Below are 22,146 nucleotides of genomic sequence, written 5' to 3'. Positions count from 1 at the left end.
GTAGTCTTTATTAATGGCTAACAGTTGTGTTCTCTAGCAAAGACTTACGACTCCTTCCCTTCCGGTCTGGATAATCCCCAGCCTACCTTTGTCTGCCACAGTATTTCATCATAATCTACCTTCTTCCAGAACCTCCCATTGGACAGATGCACCCGCCCCATGGAAGTGTGACGCCCCAGAAGAACAGCAACCTCCTCGTCATTATTGTGGTCACCGTTGGGGTTGTGACTGTAGTGGTGGTGGTGATTGTGGCGGTGATTTGCACCAGGCGTTCATCGGCTCAGCAGAGGAAGTAAGTGGTTGGAATGGATAACCACACCACTCACCTTTTTGTCCTACCCTGGATCGAGACTTACCTTGTTTTTTTTTTCTTTGATTGATTTTCATCTCAAAGTAATTTATGTAGGAATCCAAAGCAGATGACTCCCAGAAGGTCTGTGTTTGGAGCCTCCGGAGTGTTTTCTTCATTAAGAAGTGGGATTAAGATTTGGACCACAATGCAGGGGAGGGAACTTTAATCCTTTCTTCTGTCCTGTTTTCACAATCCAAAATGGCACCACTGAGCTACACCTTGCTCTGTTAGTATAATAATGCATACAACATTCAGCGGTCTAGTGAAAAGAACCCAGTCTTTGCCAGCGTGGTGTAGTGGTTATGAGCAGCAGATTCTAACCTGGTGAACCTGGTTCGATTCCCCACTCCTCCACATGAAGCCTGCTGGGTGACCTTGGGCCCGTCACAGTTCTCAGAACTCTATCAGCCCCACCTACCTCACAGGGTGTCTGTTGTGGGGAGGGGAAGAGACTGTGATTCCTTAAGGTGGAGAAAAGCAGGTTATAAAAAACAACAACAGCTCCTCCTCCTCCTTCTGTTGTAATATTAGGGTCACATTATCCCAATAGTTGCCTACAGCCCAACATCAGAATGCATTTGAGGCTCCACAAACTGGGAAAAATATGGAAGAGCAGAACAAACTCCAAGCAGTGTGCATCTGACTAGGAGGGTTAACAAATGTGTGAAGAAATCCTAATAAGCACTATGATGGCTGAGTTATGTAATAAGATATTCAGAGCAAGACAGCAGAGTGAGGAAAAAGTTTAGATTATGGCATGTAAGCCAAACGTGGCTGAGGATCAGAAGTGTAGCTGTCAGTTGCAATGAGAAGTGAGCTGTTGGTTGGATGGAGTCTGGTTTTTTAATGCCTGATAACTCCCAGAACTGAAAAGCGCGCATAGATCCACATGGCAGTTTGATCATAGGAAAGTGGTCTTTCTCCCCCACCCCCCTACTGAAAAGCCATCAATCTGTGACTCTTCTACTAGTCAACTAGTTTGAACAAAGAGAAACCTCTCTAGCTAAGGCAAGGAAACTAAGCATATGTTAAGAATGCCTTCCGGCTCGGTGATAACTGATCGTGACAAGCAAGCTTTGGGTTTTTGGAGCAGGCTTTGAAAGCAAGTGGATTAAAAAAAAAAAAGTAAGTAACATCCAGGTACCCAGAGAATGTGTTCACTGCAGTGGCATCATTAGGTTGTCAACCATTTTCCCTCGGGACATATCTCTGCTTGTAACTTCGGTCTGCCTCGCCAGTGCTCATTAGCCTTGCATTATGGTTTCAACTCTGGGCTGCTTGGTGCTCAGCTGGGATGGATTTGGGCTGCGCATGGTTGCAGGGAAGGCTCAGTTCCATTCCCAATCCAACGAAATGACAATGTGCAAATGGGTTTTTCTTCTTTTTTGCAACTGGAATACACTGCTTTTCTACTAGCATGTTGATATCAGCTGACATCCCTTTATGGAGCCCGTATAAAACATGGTGGGAGGAGAAATCATGTCTTCCCGCAGTCATCGACCATGACGTGCTGTCAGGTCAAATGAGGCCAAATGGAAAGGGTCTCCTTGGGCTTCCTGGGTATCTGTTTACAGCTTTGCGCTGGCAGACTCCTTACCTGCTGGAGGATTTGCAATATGGTGCAATTGTGAGTTTGAATCAGAGAGACGGAGACCCGCGCTCCTGCGGGGCACCCAGCCAACTATCCAAAGGCCCGACACTAATGAATTATGAGCTCGCTTTTCACTTGTCATTTGCCATGTCGGGGAGCATAAGAGGAGGGCAGGGAACAGCACCGTTCTGAAATTGTGCCTATATGATAAATACAATTGTGCCTATATGATAAATACAATTGTTCCTATATGATAAACACAATGAGGGGGAATTGTCTACTAGAAAGCACTGGCTGGAATCCAATTCGAGGGGCTGGTGTTAACCATTAAAGCCCTTCGCAAAGGCTTGACGCTAATGAATGATGAGCTCGCTTTTCACTGGTCATTTGCCACATCGGGGAGCATAAGAGGAGGGCAGGGAACAGCACCGTTCTGAATTTGTGCCTATATGATAAACACAGTTGTCCCACGAAGTCCGGATAAGGGATACTCAGCCTGTACTCCCAAAGTGTTGCTTCCATGTTCCAACACCAGAGTCAGCATTAAGATTTCCAGCAGGTCATAGTGTCCAGATCACGCGAAGTGACGCTATTGCTTTACTCTGCTCTGGTTAGACCTCCCCTAGAGTACTGTGTTCAGTTTTTAACACCGCAATTTAAGAAGGATGTAGAAAAGCTGGAAACTGTCCAGAGGAGGGCAACAAAGATGGCGAGGGGTCTGGAGACCAAGTCCTATGAGGAAAGGTTGAAGGAGCTGGGTATGTTTAGCCTGAAGAGGGGATGACTGAGAGGTGATATGATAACCATCTACAAGTACTTGAAGGACTGTCATATAGAGGATGGTGCTGAGTTGTTTTCTGTTGCCCCCAGAAGGTTGGACCAGAACCAACAGGTTGAAATTAAATCAAAAGAGTTTCCATCTAGATGTTAGGAAGAATTTTCTAACAGAACAGTTCCTCAGTGGAACAGGCTTCCTCGGGAGGTGGTAAGCACTCCTTCCATGGAGGTTTTTAAGAAGAACTTAGATAGCCATCTGTCAGCAATGCTGATTCTATGGCCTTAAGCAGATGATGAGAGGGAGGGCATCTTGGCCATCTTCTGGGCATAGAGTAGTGGGGGAAGTAGTTGTGAATTTCCTGCATTGTGCAGGGGGTTGGACTAGATGACCTGGTGGTCCCTTCCAACCCTATAATTCTGTGATGTTATAGTATGCATTTGAACCATTAGCCCATCACTGGGCAGAACCTGCAAGCCCTTGATGGCTTTCCTAAGAGGCCACCTGAACCACCAGCATTCAGCCATGAACCAATGACTTTGGCTTACCGAGTCGCTCAGAACAGAGCCAAGATTGCCCTTTTTACATTTCAGTTCCTTCCATTTGTATCGCGCAAACTTGTCAGAACTGATTACAGAAAGTTTGCAGCCAGGTGCCGCTTCCCACTAAGTCCTTTTGCTTGACAGTAATTGAGAATGGTATCCCAAACTGATGTGTGTACCAGGAGAACATATTCGGGGATGACTCATTCATTTTCATTTCTTGTTATTGATGACCTTTCTTTCTATTGTCTTGTCTCGAGTTCCTGTCACTGCTTATTATCAGCAAGACTGGTGGTAATTTGCTGAAATAAACAATGTATCTGGAATGATACATTTTCTCTCTCTCTCTCTCTCTCTTTTTTAGCCTAAGATAACAATAGTAATGCTGTAAGAGAGCTGGAGATACATCTGGAACAACACCCTCATTATTTATATATCTATTTTCGTGAAAATTACTGAAATGTCTGTGGCATTTAGATTGGGTAAAATGACGGCGTCTTGAATTGAAAAAAAAACGTTCTTAGCCCAAAATATAAAAGCTGTTTGAAATTTCAAATGGAGAGTAAATAGGGTTGCCAACCTCCAGGTACTAGCTGGAGATCTGCTGCTATTACAACTGATCTCCAGCCAATAGAGATCAGTTCACCTAGAGAAAATGGCTGCTTTGGCAATTGGACTCTATGGCATTGAAGTCCCTCCCCTCCCAAACCCTCCTCAGGCTCCACCCCAAAGACCTCCTGCCGGTTGCAAAAAGGGACCTGGCAACCCTAAGGATAGACAGTGGGCTTCTTTTCCAACTGGGGTACAACTGTTTCCCCAATAGAACAAAAGTCTCAAATTAATTAATTTGAGATGGTAAACCCACTAAGTTCTCTTTCTCCAAAGTTACCTATTGTTGTAGGGACTATCCAGAAAATGTTTCTGGTGGATAGGGGTCCTGCTTCTTCTTAGATACCTACCAGCTTTGAAACAGAAGAACTCACAGAACTTTCTTTGGGTTCCTACACAGAACAGAGGAATATCTGTGTGGATCATAGAATCAGAATTGGGAGGAGACATAGAGGCCATCCAGTTCAACCCCCTGCTCAATGCAGGATCAGCCTAGAACATCCCTGACAAGTGTTTGTCCAGCCTCTGCTTCAAGACTGCCAGTGAGGGGGAGCTCACCCCCTCCCTAGGCAGCTGATTCCACTGTTGAACTATCCTTGCTGTAAAAAAAAAAAAAATCCCTGATATCCAGCCAGTACCTTTCTGCCCGTAATTTAAACCCATTATTGCGATTTCTATCCACTGCTGCCAACCTGAACCGCTCCCTGCCCTCCTCTAAGTGACAGCCTTTCAGATACTTAAAGAGAGCAATTATGTCCCCCCTCAACCTCCTCTTCTCCAGACTAAACATCCCCAACTCCCTAAGCCTTTCCTTGTAGGTCTTGGTCTCTAGACCCCTGATCATCCTCGTCACTCTCCTCTTCACCCGCTCCTGAGGCCCCCAGAACTGCACACAGTACTCCAGATGTGGCCTGCCCAATACGGTGTACAGCGAGACGATGACATCTTGTAATTTGGATGTTTTGCCTCTGTTGATACATCCCATTACCACATTAGTCTTTTTTTGCCGCTGCATCACACTGGCTGCTCACATTGAGCTTTCAGTCCACTGGTACCCAAAGATCTTATCCACACACACTGCTATCCAGTGCGGTCAACAGCCTATGGTCTTTCTCCCCTTTTTAAACTAGGTTTGCCTCTGTTCCATATGTCTTGGTTTAGAATTTCTTGTTTTGTGTCATGTATACAGACCTGCTCCCAATAATGTGTTCTTTAGGTAAACAACTTCAGTGCTTTATTTTTAATCTGAAAAATAAAGGTGGAGCACTTTTTTTCTAAAAAAAAAAGAGTTACGTACAGATAGGGTTGCCATGTCCCTATTCACTACCTGCGGGAGGTTTTTGGGGCAGATCCTGAGGAGGACGGGGTGTGGAGAGGGAAGGGACTTCAATGCCATAGGGTCCAATTGCCAAAGCGGCCATTTTCTCTAGTTGAACTGATCTCTATCGGCTGGAGATCAGTTATAATAGCGGGAGATCTCCAGCTCGTACCTGGAGGTTGGCAACCCTACGCACAGACAAGTTTCCTGTTTTCATGACTTAGAAGAGACCATATTGTAATGCATATTCATAAAACAGCAAGCCTAATATGTTGAGATGTGACACTCTGAATTCTCCGGCGGGTTAAAAAAGAACACATTTTAATCCATGTCTAAAATAAATGCAGCATATGCTGTAGGAGCGAGGGACAAGCGTCAGAGCAGCAACCCGCCACCAGCAGCTCGTTCTGCTAATTGAAGAGAGGATGTTCATGATAAGCGGTTGTGGCATCAAGGAAACCTGGGCTTCCGGACAGGAACCCCTCTGTTTCTGGAGGGAGCCGTTTGACTGCTGCGCATCAGCTGGTGAATAAATGGTCCACTCTGTTGAGCTGCAGGCCGGCACCCCCTCGAGCCGCTATCGACATTTCCTCTTGTCGGACTTCTCCTATTCATCTCCCCAACATATGGTGACAGCAAGGGGCCGCGTGTCTAGCTGGAAGGGGGTTGGCAAGTCGCCTCAGCTGGAGCTGAAACGGGTGCCTCTTCCTGAAACCGAATAAAGCAGCTGGGGCCGGGAATAATCAGACACCTGGCATCCGGCTCCATTCCCCCCACCCCCCGGCGACTTAAACACGTCTCTGTGATACAATTGTCTCAACTGGCATAAGAGGCAGGAGAGACAAATCACAGGTAATTGGTCCTTTCATTTTCGCAGAAGTCAGGATGGTCAACAGATTGGAGATCCATGATAACCCTGATGGCCAAAGACACCATGATATCAATGGCGTAGGGCTAGTTTGGAGGGTCGTGCCAATCTTCTTTATGCTTGTGATAGGCAGCATGGCTTACCATAGAATCATAGTGTTAGAAGGAGCCATACAGGCCATCTAGTCCAACCCATCAGCTTAATGCAGGATCAGCCTAGAGCATCCCTGACACAAGTGCTTGTCCAGCCTCTGCTTAAACACTGCCAGTGAGGGGAAGCTCACCACCTCCCTAGGTAGCCGATTCCACTGTCTAACAACTCTTACTGTAAAAAAAGAAAAGAAAAAGAAATCCTAATATCCAGCCGGTACCTTTCCCCCCGCAATTTAAACCCATTATTGCGAGTCCTATCTTCTGCTACCAACAGGAACAGCTCCCTGCCCTCCTCTAAGTGACAGCCCTTCAAATACTTCAAGAGAGCAAGCATGTCCCCCCTCAACCTCCTCTTCTCCACATTATGTGCATCCATTTGCTGCCCACACATTTCCAGTAGGGCCAGTTGTGGTGTGGAAACTGTCCACACGATCTAGAACAGAGCTTCTTAAATCTTTTCTACTCATGACCCCTTTTCGTTCGAGAAATTTTTATGCAACCCCGGGTATATAGGTATATAAAATAGGTATACAAATCAAGCATTTACTGACAATAAATCATAAAGAAACCTTTTACTGTGGCCAAATTTTTTTGCGACCGCCCACATTCAGTTACGTGACCCCAAATGGGGTCGCGACCCACAGTTTAAGAAGCTTTGATCTAGAATACATGGGGCCCACACATATGTCTAAAGTTGAGGATCTGCTTCCCTGTGGTGTAGTCCCATTAAAATGGAAAAGAGCCTATCTGAATATCACTGTCACCTAGCTCATGTGGGTCTTTCCCACTCAGATAGAAATCGGTGAACAAAGTGTGTATTCCATCGGAAACGCCCACATGATCTGTGGCTTACACATTTGTAGGGTTGTAAACCTCCAGGTGGTGGCTGAAGATCTCCTGCTATTACAACTTATCTTCAGCCAATACGGATCAGTTCACCTGGAGAAAATGGCCACTTTGGCAATTGGACTATATGGCATTGAAATCCCTCTCCGCTCCGAACCCCAACTTCCTCAGGCTCCATCCCCAAAATCTCCAGGTATTTCCCAACCTGGAGCTGGCAACCCTACACATTTGGGATATTCATGCATATTCCACAGTGGCTGGGGATCACCCCCATAGAAAAAGGCTGCTGTGCTTTTCTATGTACGGGAAGGGAGAACATGGAATGTACCATGCTGTACATTAGAACAATGGCTTAGTTAAGAACTGAGACCTCAGATGTCTGGTTTCAGTTCCTCGTGGCAAGTGTAATATGGGCCACTCCTTAAAACATTGTGAAGTGGACTGACAGCACCCTTGTGGAAATGGAATCTAGCCCTAAATTGGCTGCTTTCATGGGGACTGTAACCCTAACCGTGTGAAGCGGCAAAATCTAAAAGAGAACAAGCGTTTCTGCCAAGAAACAGAACAGGAAGTTCTGTCTGCCAAGAACAGAACAGGAAGTTACTCCATATCTGAGGTTCTGACATTGCTCTCCTCTAATTTCCCCTTCCCCTCTTCCCCCCTGCCTTACAGAAAACGTGCTACTCACAGCGCTGGCAAAAGGAAGGGCAGCCAGAAAGACCTGAGACCTCCAGATCTTTGGATACACCATGAAGAGATGGAAATGAAGAACATTGAAAAACCGTCAGGTTCTGACCCGCCAGGAAGGGACTCGCCGAGGCAGAGCTGTCAAGAACACACGCCGGGCAGCCACAACCAGACTGAAACCCAGATGGGCAGCAAGAGTGCCCCACAGTCTGGTAATATTGCCAATGTCACATGAAAACACATGAACACATGAAGTTGCCTTATACTGAATCAGACCCTTGGTCCATCAAAGTCAGTATTGCCTGCTCAGACCGGCAGTGGCTTTCCGGGTTCTCAGGCAGGGGTCTTTCACATCACCTACTTTCCTAGTCCCTTTAACTGGAGATGCCAGGAATTGAACCTGGGTCCTTCTGCATGCCAAGCAGATCCTCTACCACTGAGATACGGCCCCTCCCCAAAGGCCAGTTCACCCATGGCGTCACCATCATCATAACCTTTATTAGGCATTTGTCGCACCATGTCCATAAAACAAAACTGCAGAAACCAAACAGTTTATAAAAGCCTTAAAACAACATCAGTAATATTATCTAGGAACACGTACAAGTGGTTCACATATTCTTGTTGCAGCTAGCAGATACCTGGCTACGTGTTGTGCAATAAAGGCATTACTATCTGATAAAAGATATGCCACCAACTGCTAGTCTGAGAAGCCCTGGGCACTAGACAACAGAGTTCGGATAAAAGCATTCCTCGGCCCCAAGTAGGGTTTCAAACTTACAGGTACTAGATAAGCAGCTACAGTGCCATAATCCAGCTCAACACTGTGAAACATGGAAGAACAATGTCTGGTCGCTAAAGAGAATAAAGTTTGCCTTTCTGTATCTAGCGAGCGCTGACGCAGCAGCCTGAAGGCCTGCTCTTTCCCAAGCAGCAAAAGAGAGTCGAAGGAAATACCAATCTATGTTATTTTCCTGTTAATTAGCTTCGACCACTTACTTATGTAGGAGTCTGAGAGCAAGGCAGAGATATAATTGGGGTATTCAGTTAGAAAATGCAAGTGCAACCAAAACTATATGGTCTGAATCCAGGCCTTGGTTTCCAAGACTCCTTGCCTGGTTTCTAGGCATAGAACTGCATAGCCAACACAATTAGGGACATCTAAAATGCCCCACAGAAAAGACTCTCTCAATGTTACTTGCATATAGGGTTGCCCCCATGTAGTGGTGACCCCAGCAAAGGGCTTTCAAGGCAAGTGAGAAACAGAGTTGGTTTGTCGTTGCCTTCCTCTGCAGAGCCTTCCTTGGTGGTCTCCCATCCAAGTACTAACTATGGCCAACCCTGCTTGGCTTCCAAGGTGCAATGAGGCCAGACTAGCCTGGGACATCCAGGTCAGGGCAGGGAGACCAACAACCTAAGTATGTGCTGTTAATTGACATGGCAATGCCAGCAAGGGGCTTTCAAGGCAAGTGAGAAGCAGAGTTGGTTGGTCATTGTCTGGCTCTGAAGAGCCTTCCTTGGTGGTCTCCCATCCAAGTACCGACCCTGCTTAGCTTCCTAGATCTGATGAGATCGGGCTATGCCATGCCGCCTTCCCTCCTATCTCTGTCGATTACAGTGAAGCCATGGAGACCGCGATAGACCACTGATCTGGCACCGTAGAAGGTGGCTTCAACATCACATCTGAGGCACATAGCATTTAGAATAAGCCTTTGCATCGAGCAGTTTGATCCGTTTGATGGACAGCTGGTGGCGTCCATTATCAGAGGCCACCTGGAGCAATTTGGACTGGAATCCAGAGCTGAGACTTCCGGTTTCCCCACGTGCAAAATCCAAAGTGAATTTTGAGGGGGCCGTTCAGGCGAACCATGGAGCAGTTTCAAGGGAAGTGAATAAGAGTTGGAATAAGACTAAGGAAATTTCTCAAAGGGGAGGGGGGAGCAAGATGGAAATGCGACAAGGGAGGGGGAGAAGCTGTTTATGGCAGTGTCCCCAAGGCAACTGTAATGGGCGCTCTAGCTTTGATGTGTTCCATGGGGGAGGGGGGCTTTGAATGGAACATGGAAAATGGCAGGCATACATCTGCCGCCCACCAATGTGCTCAGTCCTTTGGAGATCTGCTGGCCTCAGAGAAACAGGTGCAAAGCTTTAGAAAATATCATTGTCCACGAAGGAATTAGCCTTGCTGTTAATGTGTGCTCCGACGTTTGTTTCAGATTCCGCTTTTTAATCTCTGAGTGTCCTTCAGCATTCCTTGGCAGAAAGACAACTGTTTCAGAATGAGTAGCTAAACACCAGAGAGAAGCTGTAAGCAAGGGCAATTCTATTTATACTGTTGTTTTTAATGATGTCGTCGACATTCATAGATGCGCAATTTGAATGGTAATGCTCACCTCTGGTAACAAGGCAAACAGTGTAGCTCTGAGTATTCTTCTCCAAGTTGGACTGTGATTCTGCAGTGAGATGACGTCTCACATGAACACATGAAACCGCCTTCTACTGAATCAGAACCCTTGGTCCATCAAAGTCAGTATTGACTACTCAGACTGGCTCTCCAGGGTCTCAGGCAGAGGTCTTTCACATCACTTACTCACCTAGTCCCTTTAACTGGAGATGCCGGGGATTGAACCTGGGACCTTCTGCATGCCAAGCAGATGCTCTACCACTGAGCCACAGCCCCTTCCCTAACTGTCTCACTTACTCTCCCTTCCCTAGCACTTGAACGGCTATAGCAGTGCCCAGGCATCAGGGACCATGGGAAATATAGTTGCCCCAGGGTGCTTGAGGCCTGACCTGCATGTCCCAGGCTAGCCTGATCTCATCAGCTTTCAGAAGCTAAGCAGGGTCATCCCAGATTAGAACTTGAATGGGAGACCACTGAGGAAGTCCAAGGTTGCTACACAGAGGCAGGCATCAGCAAGCCACCTCTGATTGTTTCTTGCCTTGAAAACCCTACGGCAGGGGTGTTGAACTCATTTCTTACAATGGCCGGATATGTCACTCAGTCGGGCTGGGTTATGCCTCGCCAGCCCAGATCAGGACTGCGGGGGGTGGATGCCTCGGCTGGCGAGCCTGCAGTGGGCTTATCAGCCCAGATCACGAGCGCATAGTTAGTGTGGGAGAGTTCAACCGTTCCCACAGTGGGATTCTGCTAGAACTTTAAGGGAGATTGGTAACAAACAACGTTTAGTTTGTCATTTCAGCAGAGCGCTTTTTGTTACAGCTGCAAAACGAAATGACCATTAAGCCTGGACGCAATTGCAAAGAAAGAAATTAGCATTCAGGGAAAATGAGAAGCAATTTCTTGTGCTCCAAAGGGATCCTTAAAATGTTCTGTGGTGGTGTTATGAGGTGATACCTTCCAAGTGACCAGCTTTTCTCCAGTAGGAGGTTTCACAATGCTTTCCTGTTTACTGTGATTTGGGCTGGCCGGGGAACAGAAGGAGAAGAAATTGCCATAGAGACACTCCCCCAATTCATTTACACGTGTGTGTTCTTTTCTATTGGTACTTAAATGAAACTGCTCATTCAACCCAATGGCCTTGAACAGTATCACACTGATAAAGTTAAAAACAATCCTAATAGCCCATCTCCAGACTCGGACACATTTATTTATTCATATTATTATATCTTACTATAACTTGGGGGAAATACTTTGCAACTGCCAAAGTGGCCTCATGTTCTATGCCTGCTAAGAGCACTTTCAGTTTCTCTCCAATAGGTACATTTGCTCTCCCTTGAAGAAGGGGCAGAATCCATAATTCTCTTATATCTGAGTGAAACACCCTTTCCAAAAGACAATGCTGCAATCAATTCACCCCGATTGACACAAAGGTCTTTTGTGCATGGCTGTTTCATTCACAATTACCCCTCTTACAACGAATTATTACGAGTCCTATTCTTTCCTGTTGGCAGCAGAGGATAGCACACACGATAATGGGTTTAAATTGCAGGTGGAAAGGTAACGGCTGGATATTAGGGGAATTTTTTTTTTTACAGTAAGAGTTGTTCGACAGTGGAACTGGGGGGGGGTAAGCTCCCCCTCACTGGCAGTCTTTAAGCAGCGACTGGACAAGCACTTGTCAGGGATGCTCTAGGTTGATCCTGCATTGAGCAGGGGGTTGGACTAGATGGCCTGTATGGCCCCTTCCAACTGTATGATTCTGTGACTTCAGGTCTTTGTTTGGATTATGCATGCCATTTCCGACCGTCAGAGGTCGCCTCGCTCTCCCCCTGCATTTTCCCGAGTTTTGCCCACGTTTTGAGGGACCTGTTTTATCTCAAATTTGAAAAGACGGAGAAATGCAGGGGGAGAGCAAGGTGACCTCTGACGGTAGGAAACGGCATACATAATCCAAACAAAGACCCAAAGGGATCCGAAGGGTGATGGCGAGTGAAACAGCCATGCATAAAAGACCAGTCATAATCTATTCAAGGAAGGAAGCTTCTTATAGTGACCGTCCATTACCTGAGAAGGTATCACGTTCAATCTGGCTAACATAAAGGCTGTTCTATATTGTAAAACAGTTAAATTTTCAGATATTTAGGAGGGGCCCTTGGATGTTACAAACCTTATTAAAGGGGGAGCAGACTCTACGTCCTCTGTCACAAGAGCTCAGGAAATCCAGTTCATACAAGTAGCTCAAAATCAACATTCAAGCATCTTCCATCCCTAAATGACCTCAGGCCCTTGGTCTGAATTCCCAAAAAGGGGAGCTTAAATTCAGTCAGTGGAACCCAAGGATTTACAAAACAGGCCTCTCCCAGCAAGGAAAGATAACCGATTGTGTCAAACACAAAGACCACCTCCAATAGGATTGCCAACCTCCCGGTGGTGGCTGGAGATCTCCTGCTATTACAACTGATATCCAGGCAATAGACATCAGTCCCCCTGGAGAAAATGGCTGCTTTGGCCATTGGATTCTATGGCATTGAAGTCCCTCCCCTCTCCAAACCCCACCCTCCTCAGACTCCACCCCCAAAATCTCCAGGTATTTCCTAACCTGGAGCTGTCACCCCTACTTCAACCAGATCCGAAATGCAGCAGCACAGGCTCCTGCTTCCAAAGACTGAATGCCCAGATCTAACAGCAGTAGGGTAGCCATTCTCCAGATGGTAAATCAAACACAACAGCGCTTATGGCCCAAAAATGCAAAAATATGCAGCTTGAATACAATTCTCTATATTTCTCTGATTCTTAACATGAATCTAAATATATTCACAGTTGTACAATATGTAATAACTAATTACAAAATTCAATACATATGTAAGAAAGTCCAAACTCTACCACTCAAGACGAAGTCAAACTTCTTCATTCAAACTTCTTCAATAAAGGCAATCTTGTGACGATGAAGCAATCATGGGGCATATGTCCCAGATTCAGGCACATAGCCTCTGTCTGTTAGTGGATGGCTGGCTGGAGATCTCCCGCTATTACAACTGATTTCCAGACAACAGAGATCAGTTCGCCTGGAGAAAATAGCTGCTTTGGAAGGTGAACTCTAGGGCATTATGCTTAGGGTTGCAAGGTCCCTCTTCGCCACCGGCAGGAGGTTTTTGGGGCAGAGCCTGAAGAGGATGGGGTTTGGGGAGAAGAGGGACTTCAAGGCCATAGAGTCCAATTGCCAAAGCAGCCATTTTCTCCAGGGGAACTGATCTCTATCAGCTGGAGATCAGTTGTAATAGCAGGAGATCTCCAGCTAGCACCTGGAGGTTGAACACAAATCCAACCCAGATAGGCAGTGATACCTTAATCACTATATAATATTACAAAAAAAAAACCACATACAGCATTACAACATCATATGAGAGAATCTGGTCATAAAATATAACACAAAAACAATTGCACATCAGTATGTGTTTCAGGATGAGTTCCCAAATTCAATGACTCAATGGAGTTTACAGTCCCAACAGTTCATATGGGTGAACTTTCCAGGAGAATACACAGAAGAATCCTGAAGACGGTTTTCTTGAGTTACTCCGTTTCGGCGTCTTTCTTCAGTTCCATTTTACAAGGCTCTCCTTATTTCTTATTTCTATACAATTCATACTTTAGCTCATAGTACCTGGAGCTTGGCAACCCTAATTATGCACCATTGAAGTCCCCTCCCCAAACCCCACCCTCCTCATGCTCCAGCCCCAAAGTATCCAGGTATTTCCCAACCCGGAAATCACAACCCTAATCCGCACCGTCGTTCCTGCTACACAACCTGGAATCCCAGCCTTTTTATGTAGATTCCTGGCAGGCCTCTAGGCATACTAGAGCTCTGTATAGCACCTGCGTTACTAACTGTGTTCTTTTCTGCCAGCTCCAGATACGGAAGAGGTGGGGAGCAGCATGTCCACTTTGGAGCGCTCGCTTGCAGCCCGCAGAGCAACCCGTGCCAAGCTCATGATTCCCATGGACTCGCAGCCCAGCAATCCTTGTAAGCTGTGCCCTGAACAGGCCAGATCTCATTCTGCTTCTGCCATGGGAGTTTTTACTGTATTGTATTATGGGAAAATATAAGCATGTTATGTAGCATCAGGTGAAAAGGTAGCCATTTGGCATAACAGGGGGAATATGTTTCTCCAAGGAGTGTTAATGGCTTTTGATGGCTGCTGGTTACTGCGCGTAGATTAGGGATGGGACCAGATTTCACAAGCTTGCTAGTTTAGTTCAGAAACCCTTGCCCAATTTTGTTTCTCTCTTGAGAGAAGCAAACCTGCACCGATTTCTCTTTCCTTGCAGTAATTTTTTTCCTATTAAAATGAGTGTGTTTTCAACTTTTTGTGTGTTTCTGTTGCACATAAATGGCAAACATGGTGTGTATGCATGTTCTGTGTTCAATTCCCTGATACCTATTACTGTCCCGTCAACATATCTGCATTAACCCATCATTGTGTATGAGGAAGACTCGGCCATATTTTTGCTTTGGAAAGACAAAATCCAAAACTAAAGTTCTCTTTAGCACAAACCATCTGTGCCTTCTTGTGCTCCATTCTCCCATTGTGTGTGTGTGAAGTGTTGTCAAGTCACTTCCAACTTATGCTGACCCTATCAATTCATGGCCTCCAAAATGTCCTATCGTTAACAGCCTTGCTCAGGTCTTACAAACTGAAGGCCTTGGCTTCCTTTATTGAACCAATTCATCCCATGTTGGGTCTTCCTCTTTTCCTGCTGCCGTCAACTTTTCCTAGCATGATTGTCTTTTCCAGTGACTCTTGTCTTCCCATGATGTGACCAAAGTATGATAGCCTCAGTATAGTCACAAAATAGTGTGCTATATATAAATGTCAAATACTGACAATTAGTGTTAAAAAGGTGTAAAAAAATAGAACTTTATGTTTTTTTAAGGCCTTATACCCTGCTTTTCTCCTCAGTGGAAACCCCAAAACTAAGTGACAGCCTTGCTCTCCCTATTTTCATTGTATCCTCACAGCTCTTAGAGCTCTCTCAGCCCCCACCTACCTCACAGGGTGTCTGTTGTGGGTAGGAGAAGGTGATTGTAAGCCGGTTTGATTCTTCCGTAAGTGGCAGAAAAAGTCAGCATATATAAAACAGCAGCAGCAGCTCTTCTTAGAATCTCCTGGTCTTTGGAAAAGGCAGGGAACTTTGAAATGCTACATCGAACTGGGAAGCTGCTACTTGGACACTATCATAACAGGAAAATTTCGAGCAGTCATTCATAATTAGGAAACAGTGGACAGGGTAAAGATAATTACCATAGTCTTCTCCTTCAAGCTTAATGTAGTGCTATCCATCTTGCCCTGCAATGTGATTCCTGAAAATTGTCTTCCCGGTTGAAGAACACTTTGCAAAAAACCTTTTCTCTTCATTTTCCTTCCTTGAGAGCCTCAGCACAGATGGTATGAGCAAAGTATCTTGGCGCTATTGGAGCGCTGTGTGTGCCAGAGGTGAATGCTTTTTACTGCTGGATAGAACACAGAAAGCCTAAGCAAAGCGGGTTTGAATTTGTATTGTAGCCACGTCTTCATGAAAAATTCAATTGAAGCGCTGGGTATGAAAACATTGCCTTCCTCCCATGGCTGAGTAGGGATGTACGATTCTTATCTCCCTACAGATGCTCATTTTCTGCCCCTAAGCATTTTTCCCTTCTCTAATCAAGCTGGTCACATTCTGCATTGAGCCTTTGCATCCTGACTCCTTTCTTTGCAATACCCTTCCCACCTTCTGACTGGGATATAAGAACTCCAGGACCTCCCTATTTGTATCTGACGAAGGGAGCTTTGACTCTTGAAAACTTATACCCAGAAAAAAAGGGTTTCCAGGTCCCCCTCTCTCCATTGGCAGGAGGTTTTTGAGGGCTGGGCTGGGGCGATTGCACATGCCCATGGCTGCGCATGACATGATCACGTCACTTCTGGGTTTACTCCCGGAACTGACGTGGTTGCGTCGCGGTCAGTCGCGTCTGCGATCCCCGCTCTGGAGAAGCCCGAAGGATTGGCGGGCAATTGCCTGCCAAAACCACCAACCTAGTAAATCAAAAACAAGGGCACCTCTGTGCCTATACCGTATTGGTTTGGAAATCAGCACAGGAAACGGGTACAAAGTAGAAAAAATCTAATATATAACTACAACATGAGAGACAAAAATACAATAGTGCACAGCAACAGACAGATACAGGTGTACTATCCTATTAAATATATACATATATACATAGCATGTATGATGTAGACTATGCAAGGCAGAGAATATTTTTTTCTTCCAATTAGTTAATACAAGCAGTTCCTGTAAGGTGTCCAAATATTGGTATAGTATAAAAGAAGAAGATGGGGGAAGGCCATTTCACAATCCTTTCTTCAGCCCCATATTCAATCTTTCTTCTCTGCTGCACAGAGTAGCGCAGCCTGCTCACCACATGGCCTGCATAGTGGCCTTTTCCTCAGCAGGATAAAAGGAGACCCACAGATTGTCACCTATTTCTCTGGATCTGTGAAGCTGCCTTCTCTCTTTGTCAAATGGTGGGGTGAGGCAGGGTCAGTTCTATAGCGTAGATGTTGGTTTCTCAGAAGTGAAGCTGAAGGTGTTCCAGAACATACAGCAAATGTCCATAGGCAGCACGGATGAGGTAAGGGGAAGAAAACAAGAAATGCAAAAGGAAAGATGTTCCATTCCATCAAGGGCTATACTTGTTTACCCTCAAAGTCAGGAGGTTATGGCCTGTTTTTCTAAAAACTATACGTTATGCCAAATGGCTACATTTAAAAAAATATTCTCTGCCTTGCATAGTCTACATCATACATACTATGTATATATGTATATATTTAATAGGATAGTACACCTGTATCTGTCTGTTGCTGTGCACCACTGTATTTTTGTCTCTCATGTTGTAGTTATATATTAGATTTTTTCTACTTTGTACCCCGTACCATGTGCTTATTTGGACCCCTGTTTCCTGTGCTGAAAACCACCAACCTGGCAACCCTACCTGAAAATCTTGTTGGTCTCTAAGGTGCTACTGGACTTTAATCTAGTTCTGTATAAGAAGAAGAAGAAGAGTTGGTTTTTATATGCGGACTTTCTCTACCACTTAAGGGAAACTCAAACCGGCTTACAATCCCCTTCCCTTCCCCTCCCCACAACAGACACCCTGTGAGGTAGGTGGGGCTGAGAGAGCTCTAACAGAGCTGTAACTTGCCCAAGGTCACCCAGCTGGCTTCATGTGTAGGAGTGGGGAAACAAATCCAGTTCAGCAGATTAGCCTCCACCGCTCATGTGGAGGAGTGGGGAATCAAACCCGGTTCTCCAGATCAGAGTCCACCACTCCAAACCACAGCTCTTAGCCACTACACCATGCTGGCTGATTGGATTGCATCTTTGTGGATGTTTGCTTCTTGTTTGGGATTCAGCTGGGGGAAATCTTAATAGGGCCAAAAGGTGTTAACGCGATGATACATCATAACCCTTGTAAAGAATTCTGACTCTCAGAAATCATCCCACAGATGTAATTTGTTTATCTGGGCTATAACTGCTTTGTAACAAAAAACCAGTCCTCTTATAGTTGGACAATATGAAACAGAATCTACATTAACTTCCTCTGGTACCAATCAATTGGTTGACCACTGAGTCTGTCATGTTAGAAGACTTGGATTCTACAGGGATGCAGGCTTATCCATTTGTCCACCAAAGGGGCACGTGACAAACAGCCATAAGATGATTTTTCTGTTCCCTCCCATTCCAAAATGGTGTTTAATCTTGTTCAATCCTCTGCTGTGTTCCTGTTCCCCAGTTTCAAAGGCTGGCAGATTTTTATCTGTGCCTCTTTGTGCTTTCCTTTTAAAACAGGTTACCTTTAAGAAAGCTAGAGATAATTTGTCTTTGATTCGAGCAGCAGGTCTTTTTTTTCTTCCCCTTTGAAAGCACAAGTGGCAATAAGGACAGAGAAAGCCATGCTCGGTAACTTATTCACAGGCTAGCAGTTGGTGTCTAGGGATGGCGCGGATGGCTGTGATTTCCCACCCACCCCCACCCCGTGTGAAAAATGCAGATTCACTGTTGCAGATAAGTGTCTCTCACTGGCAGCGGGTTTGGAGAACATTAAAGTCCAGATGCACCATTAAGCCAATGGTGGATGTCATGCGTGTGTTTCACAACATCGATTCAGATCCACACAGGGATCTTTTGAACTGAGGACGTAATGCACAGTTAAGCCAATCATGGATAATAATGTACGCGAAATGTGCAATGCCCATTTGGATCCGTGTGCCTTCCTCTGTGAATAAGCACCAGGGAAGGCAGAAATATTGGTGGGAAGAACAGGTTTTGCATTTCTTTCAGTTATTATCCAGCAGAATAGTTGAGCAAGATGATACAATGGCTGGATCCACACATTGTTGGCTGTTGTGCTGCCGTTGCGCTATTGTAATCATTCCCCCTTTGATTTTGCAGTGTGTGCAATAGCATCAGAAGGTGAATTAGTACAATAGCACAATGATCTCTCAAAACTGAACAATGTGCAGAACTACCCTGTGGCTTTTAATACACGTTTAGACATGTGTACAGGGGTAACAGATCAAATAAACTCTTTATCAGTAAGTACTGGATCAAGTCCAGAATACACTGACTCTATTGTATTTGATGGCTTTTATATCCAGAACAATGCATGTATAAAGGAGGCCTTTCGTTGACTTATCCCGAGAAAAGGGAGCTTTTGCCCTTTTTCATCAATAATTGCCTTTTCCACCACCAAAAAGTCTTCCAGCCCCACTCCAGCCACCACAGGAGCAGAGAAACAAAAGGGCAAGACCTCAGAGCTCGCCATCAGGCCAAGGTAGCAGAAGACTGAGTTAGGTCCAAGACCTCAGCTGCTAAAACTGTAGGGGAGTTTCCCACAAAGTAATTAGGACTGAGCAGCTAGGCAACAGAGTAGGGTCCCTCTTCGCCACCAGAACCTGAGGAGAGCGGGGTTTGGGGAGGGGAGGGACTTCCAATGCCATAGAGTCCAATTGCCAAAGAGGCCATTTTGTCCAGGTGAACTGATCTCTATCTGCTGGAGATCAGTTATAATAGCAGGAGATCTCCAGCTACTGCCTGCAGCTCTGCCCATCCTGGTGCATCGCTGGAGAACCTGACCCTGAGTAGAATCTCATCTCCTGGGGAAAAGTTGGGGGCGGAGATAAGTCATACTAACAAGTGAGCACGCTGCTGCCCAAGGATGTCATCTGTCTAGGGGTTTCCACCATTGATGTTACTGGGGTTTGCAGGGTGTCTGATAGCATGGGTGGGGGATTGCAGAGTGTCTGGTAGCATGGGTGGATATGGATATCTAGCAAGGAGTACACTTGAGGTCTTTGAAGCATTCTACCAAGTACAGGCATACCTCGGAGATATTGCAGGTTCGGTTCCAGACCACTGCAATAAAGTGAATATTGCAATAAAGAAGAAGAAAAAGAAGAAGAGTTGGTTTTTATATGCCAACTTTGGGGGAAAACGCATGGTTGCTTTGTTCCCTGTTTCAGTCAGGATTTTCCGAATGTGCATTAGATCCTGGCAGAATCCTGGCTGAAACAGGGAATAAAGGAGGCTAAAGCAACCATGCGTTTTCGCCCTGTATCTACCTTTTATGGAGAATCAAACCAGCTTACAATCTCCTTCCTTTCCCCTCCCCTCAACAGACACCATGTGAGGTAGGTGAGGCTGAGAGAGTTCTGAGAGAACTGTGACTGGCCCGAGGTAACCCAGCTGGCTTCATGTGTAGGAGTGGGGAAACCAACCCGGTTCACCAGATTAGAGTCCGCCGCTCATGTGGAGGAGTGGGGAATCAAACCTGGTTCTCCAGATTAGAGTCTTTGCCTTGAAAACCCTATGGGGTCGGCACAAGTCAGTTGTGACTTGATGGCACAAAAAAGAAAAGGAAAGGAAAAGCTGCAGGTCTTGGGGAAACCACCCCACTTTGCCCTCTGGGGGGTATACCATTGCCATTGGGCCTAGTGTTAATAAGGGCTAGATTATGGAGAACCTGAAACTCTTAAGCACAATGTATGCGAAATAAACTTCTTTCTTCTAATGCCTATTCAAGGAATTGACACTGCAGTCTTATGCAAAGTTGAGAACTAGCGGGGTGTAGTGGTTACGAGCAGCAGATTCTAATCTGGAGAACCAAGTTTGATTCCCCAATCCCATTCCTCAACATGAGCAGCGAACTCTAATCTGGAGATTCAGATTAGATTCCTCACTCCTCCATGTGCAGCCTGCTGGGTGACCTTGGCCTAGTCACAGTTCTCTCAGAACTCTCTCAGCCTCACCTACCTCACAAGTAGCCTGTTGGGGTGGGAGGGAAGGAAGATAATTGTAAGCTGCCTTGAGACTCCTTAAAGGTAGAGAAAAGTGGGGTATAAAAGCCAGCTCTTATTATTATTATTTTTCTTCTTCGAGACCAGCAAGATTTTTGGGCAATAAGCTTTTGAGAGTCTCTCTTCCTGACTGATACATGATGAAGGGAACTTTGAATCTTGAAAGCTTATACCCAAAATATGTGTTTGTCTCTAAGGTGCTACTGGACTTGAATCTAGCTGTCCTACTGCAGACCAACATGACTACCCTGTGAAATTAGTTAAAGATCTTTCATATCACCTACTGTCTGGTCCTTTCAACCAACTCCTCCTCCCTCCTCCTCCTCCTCCTCCTCCTCCTCTTCTTCTTCTTCTTCTTCTTCTTCTTGTCTGAAATTACTGATTTTGATAAGCTTAGACTGGAGTAACTGTGCACAGGATTGCTTCGTATATGATCAAGATGAGTTCCACATGGCCCGTCCTTTCCTATTTGGTAGCTGAGGTGTGCCTTAAATAGGTGTCACTCTAATTTTTGACAGACCAATATAAGCAAAATCAGGAGAAGAAATGAACCATGATAGATCCCTTTTCTTGAAAAAGCAAAGGAAATTAATTCCATGCTTCTGACTTCGCCTCCCTTCCAATAACCAATTGCTTTGACAGCATTGGGGCATCTTCCAATTACTCCTTGCCATTAAATCATGCTTCACTCTTAATTTGGAGGCCGTTTCAGAACTTGAAACAAGCACTAATTGATCAGCTTTTATAATAAATAGCATCAACTTCATTTGTGATTTAATTCATCATGTGTCTCTTTCCCTTAAGCGGTGGCGGTTTCACTTGATTGAAGTGTTCGGCTTTTATCTCCCTCAAGCCAGCCATGGCAGCCGGAGTCTGCCCGATTAAGAGATGTTCTACCCAATCGCAGCCCCCCATTCCAAAATAGACGCACGACACCCCCAATGTTTTCAGTACCTGTCATCTCCCCTCTCCGTGAATCTATTACATCGCCTTGGCTGTTTCACAAATACGGACATGCTTGGAATGTTCCTTTTCCCTTATGAGGGGTGGCCCCATGCATCTCATTGCTTCTCTCATTGCGTGTTGTTGAAGTTTCTTCAGTAATTGTTTGTGCTGTGTTTAAAAAAAAATTCCGGTGATTTAAAAGCCAAGAGGACGACTGTTCTTTTTGGCTAAAGAGCATGTTGATCTTTGAGGCGTTTGGGGAATTCAAAGAACAGGGAGTGGGCATCATCATAAAATGGCTGCCAGGGTGGACACAGCTAACTACAAAATGGTGTTGTGGGGACTTGAGGACAATCACAAAATGTTGTGGGGTACTAGGGGGGTACTAGCCAAGTGTCGCCTTGAGATGAAGACGGTTGTTTCTGAATGAGTGCTCCCTGCATACACACACATGGTGCCTCCAGGATTCTTCTGAAGCATGTCCTTAGACCTCTCTCAGCCTCACCTACCTCAAAAGCAAGTTCAAATTTTTAACGCCGCAGAAGGGTATCTCTAATATGTTATGTAGGTCTTTCCATTAATCAATTCTGCTAGAACACTAGTGGTTCCCAACTTGAGTTTCCTCATATGTTTTCTGCCATGATCCATGACACGCCAGTGTTTTATTTT

General features: G+C 45.4%; 1 protein-coding gene across 1 annotated transcript in view; it reads left to right on the top strand.

The window, feature by feature from the left end:
• The window catches only part of DCC (DCC netrin 1 receptor), a 591,765-nt gene that overhangs the window by 536,326 nt on the left and 33,293 nt on the right, over positions 1-22,146 (top strand). Inside the window, exons 23-25 of the mRNA XM_056849071.1 lie at positions 130-292; positions 7,726-7,952; positions 14,046-14,162. Of these exons, the coding sequence (XP_056705049.1) occupies positions 130-292; positions 7,726-7,952; positions 14,046-14,162 (507 nt within the window). The remainder of the gene's footprint in view (positions 1-129; positions 293-7,725; positions 7,953-14,045; positions 14,163-22,146) is intronic.

This window comes from Euleptes europaea, chromosome 4, assembly GCF_029931775.1.
Source record: "Euleptes europaea isolate rEulEur1 chromosome 4, rEulEur1.hap1, whole genome shotgun sequence".
Taxonomy (NCBI): domain Eukaryota; kingdom Metazoa; phylum Chordata; class Lepidosauria; order Squamata; family Sphaerodactylidae; genus Euleptes; species Euleptes europaea.
Note: the sequence above shows the minus strand (reverse complement) of the source record. Positions and strands in the feature narration are given on the sequence as shown.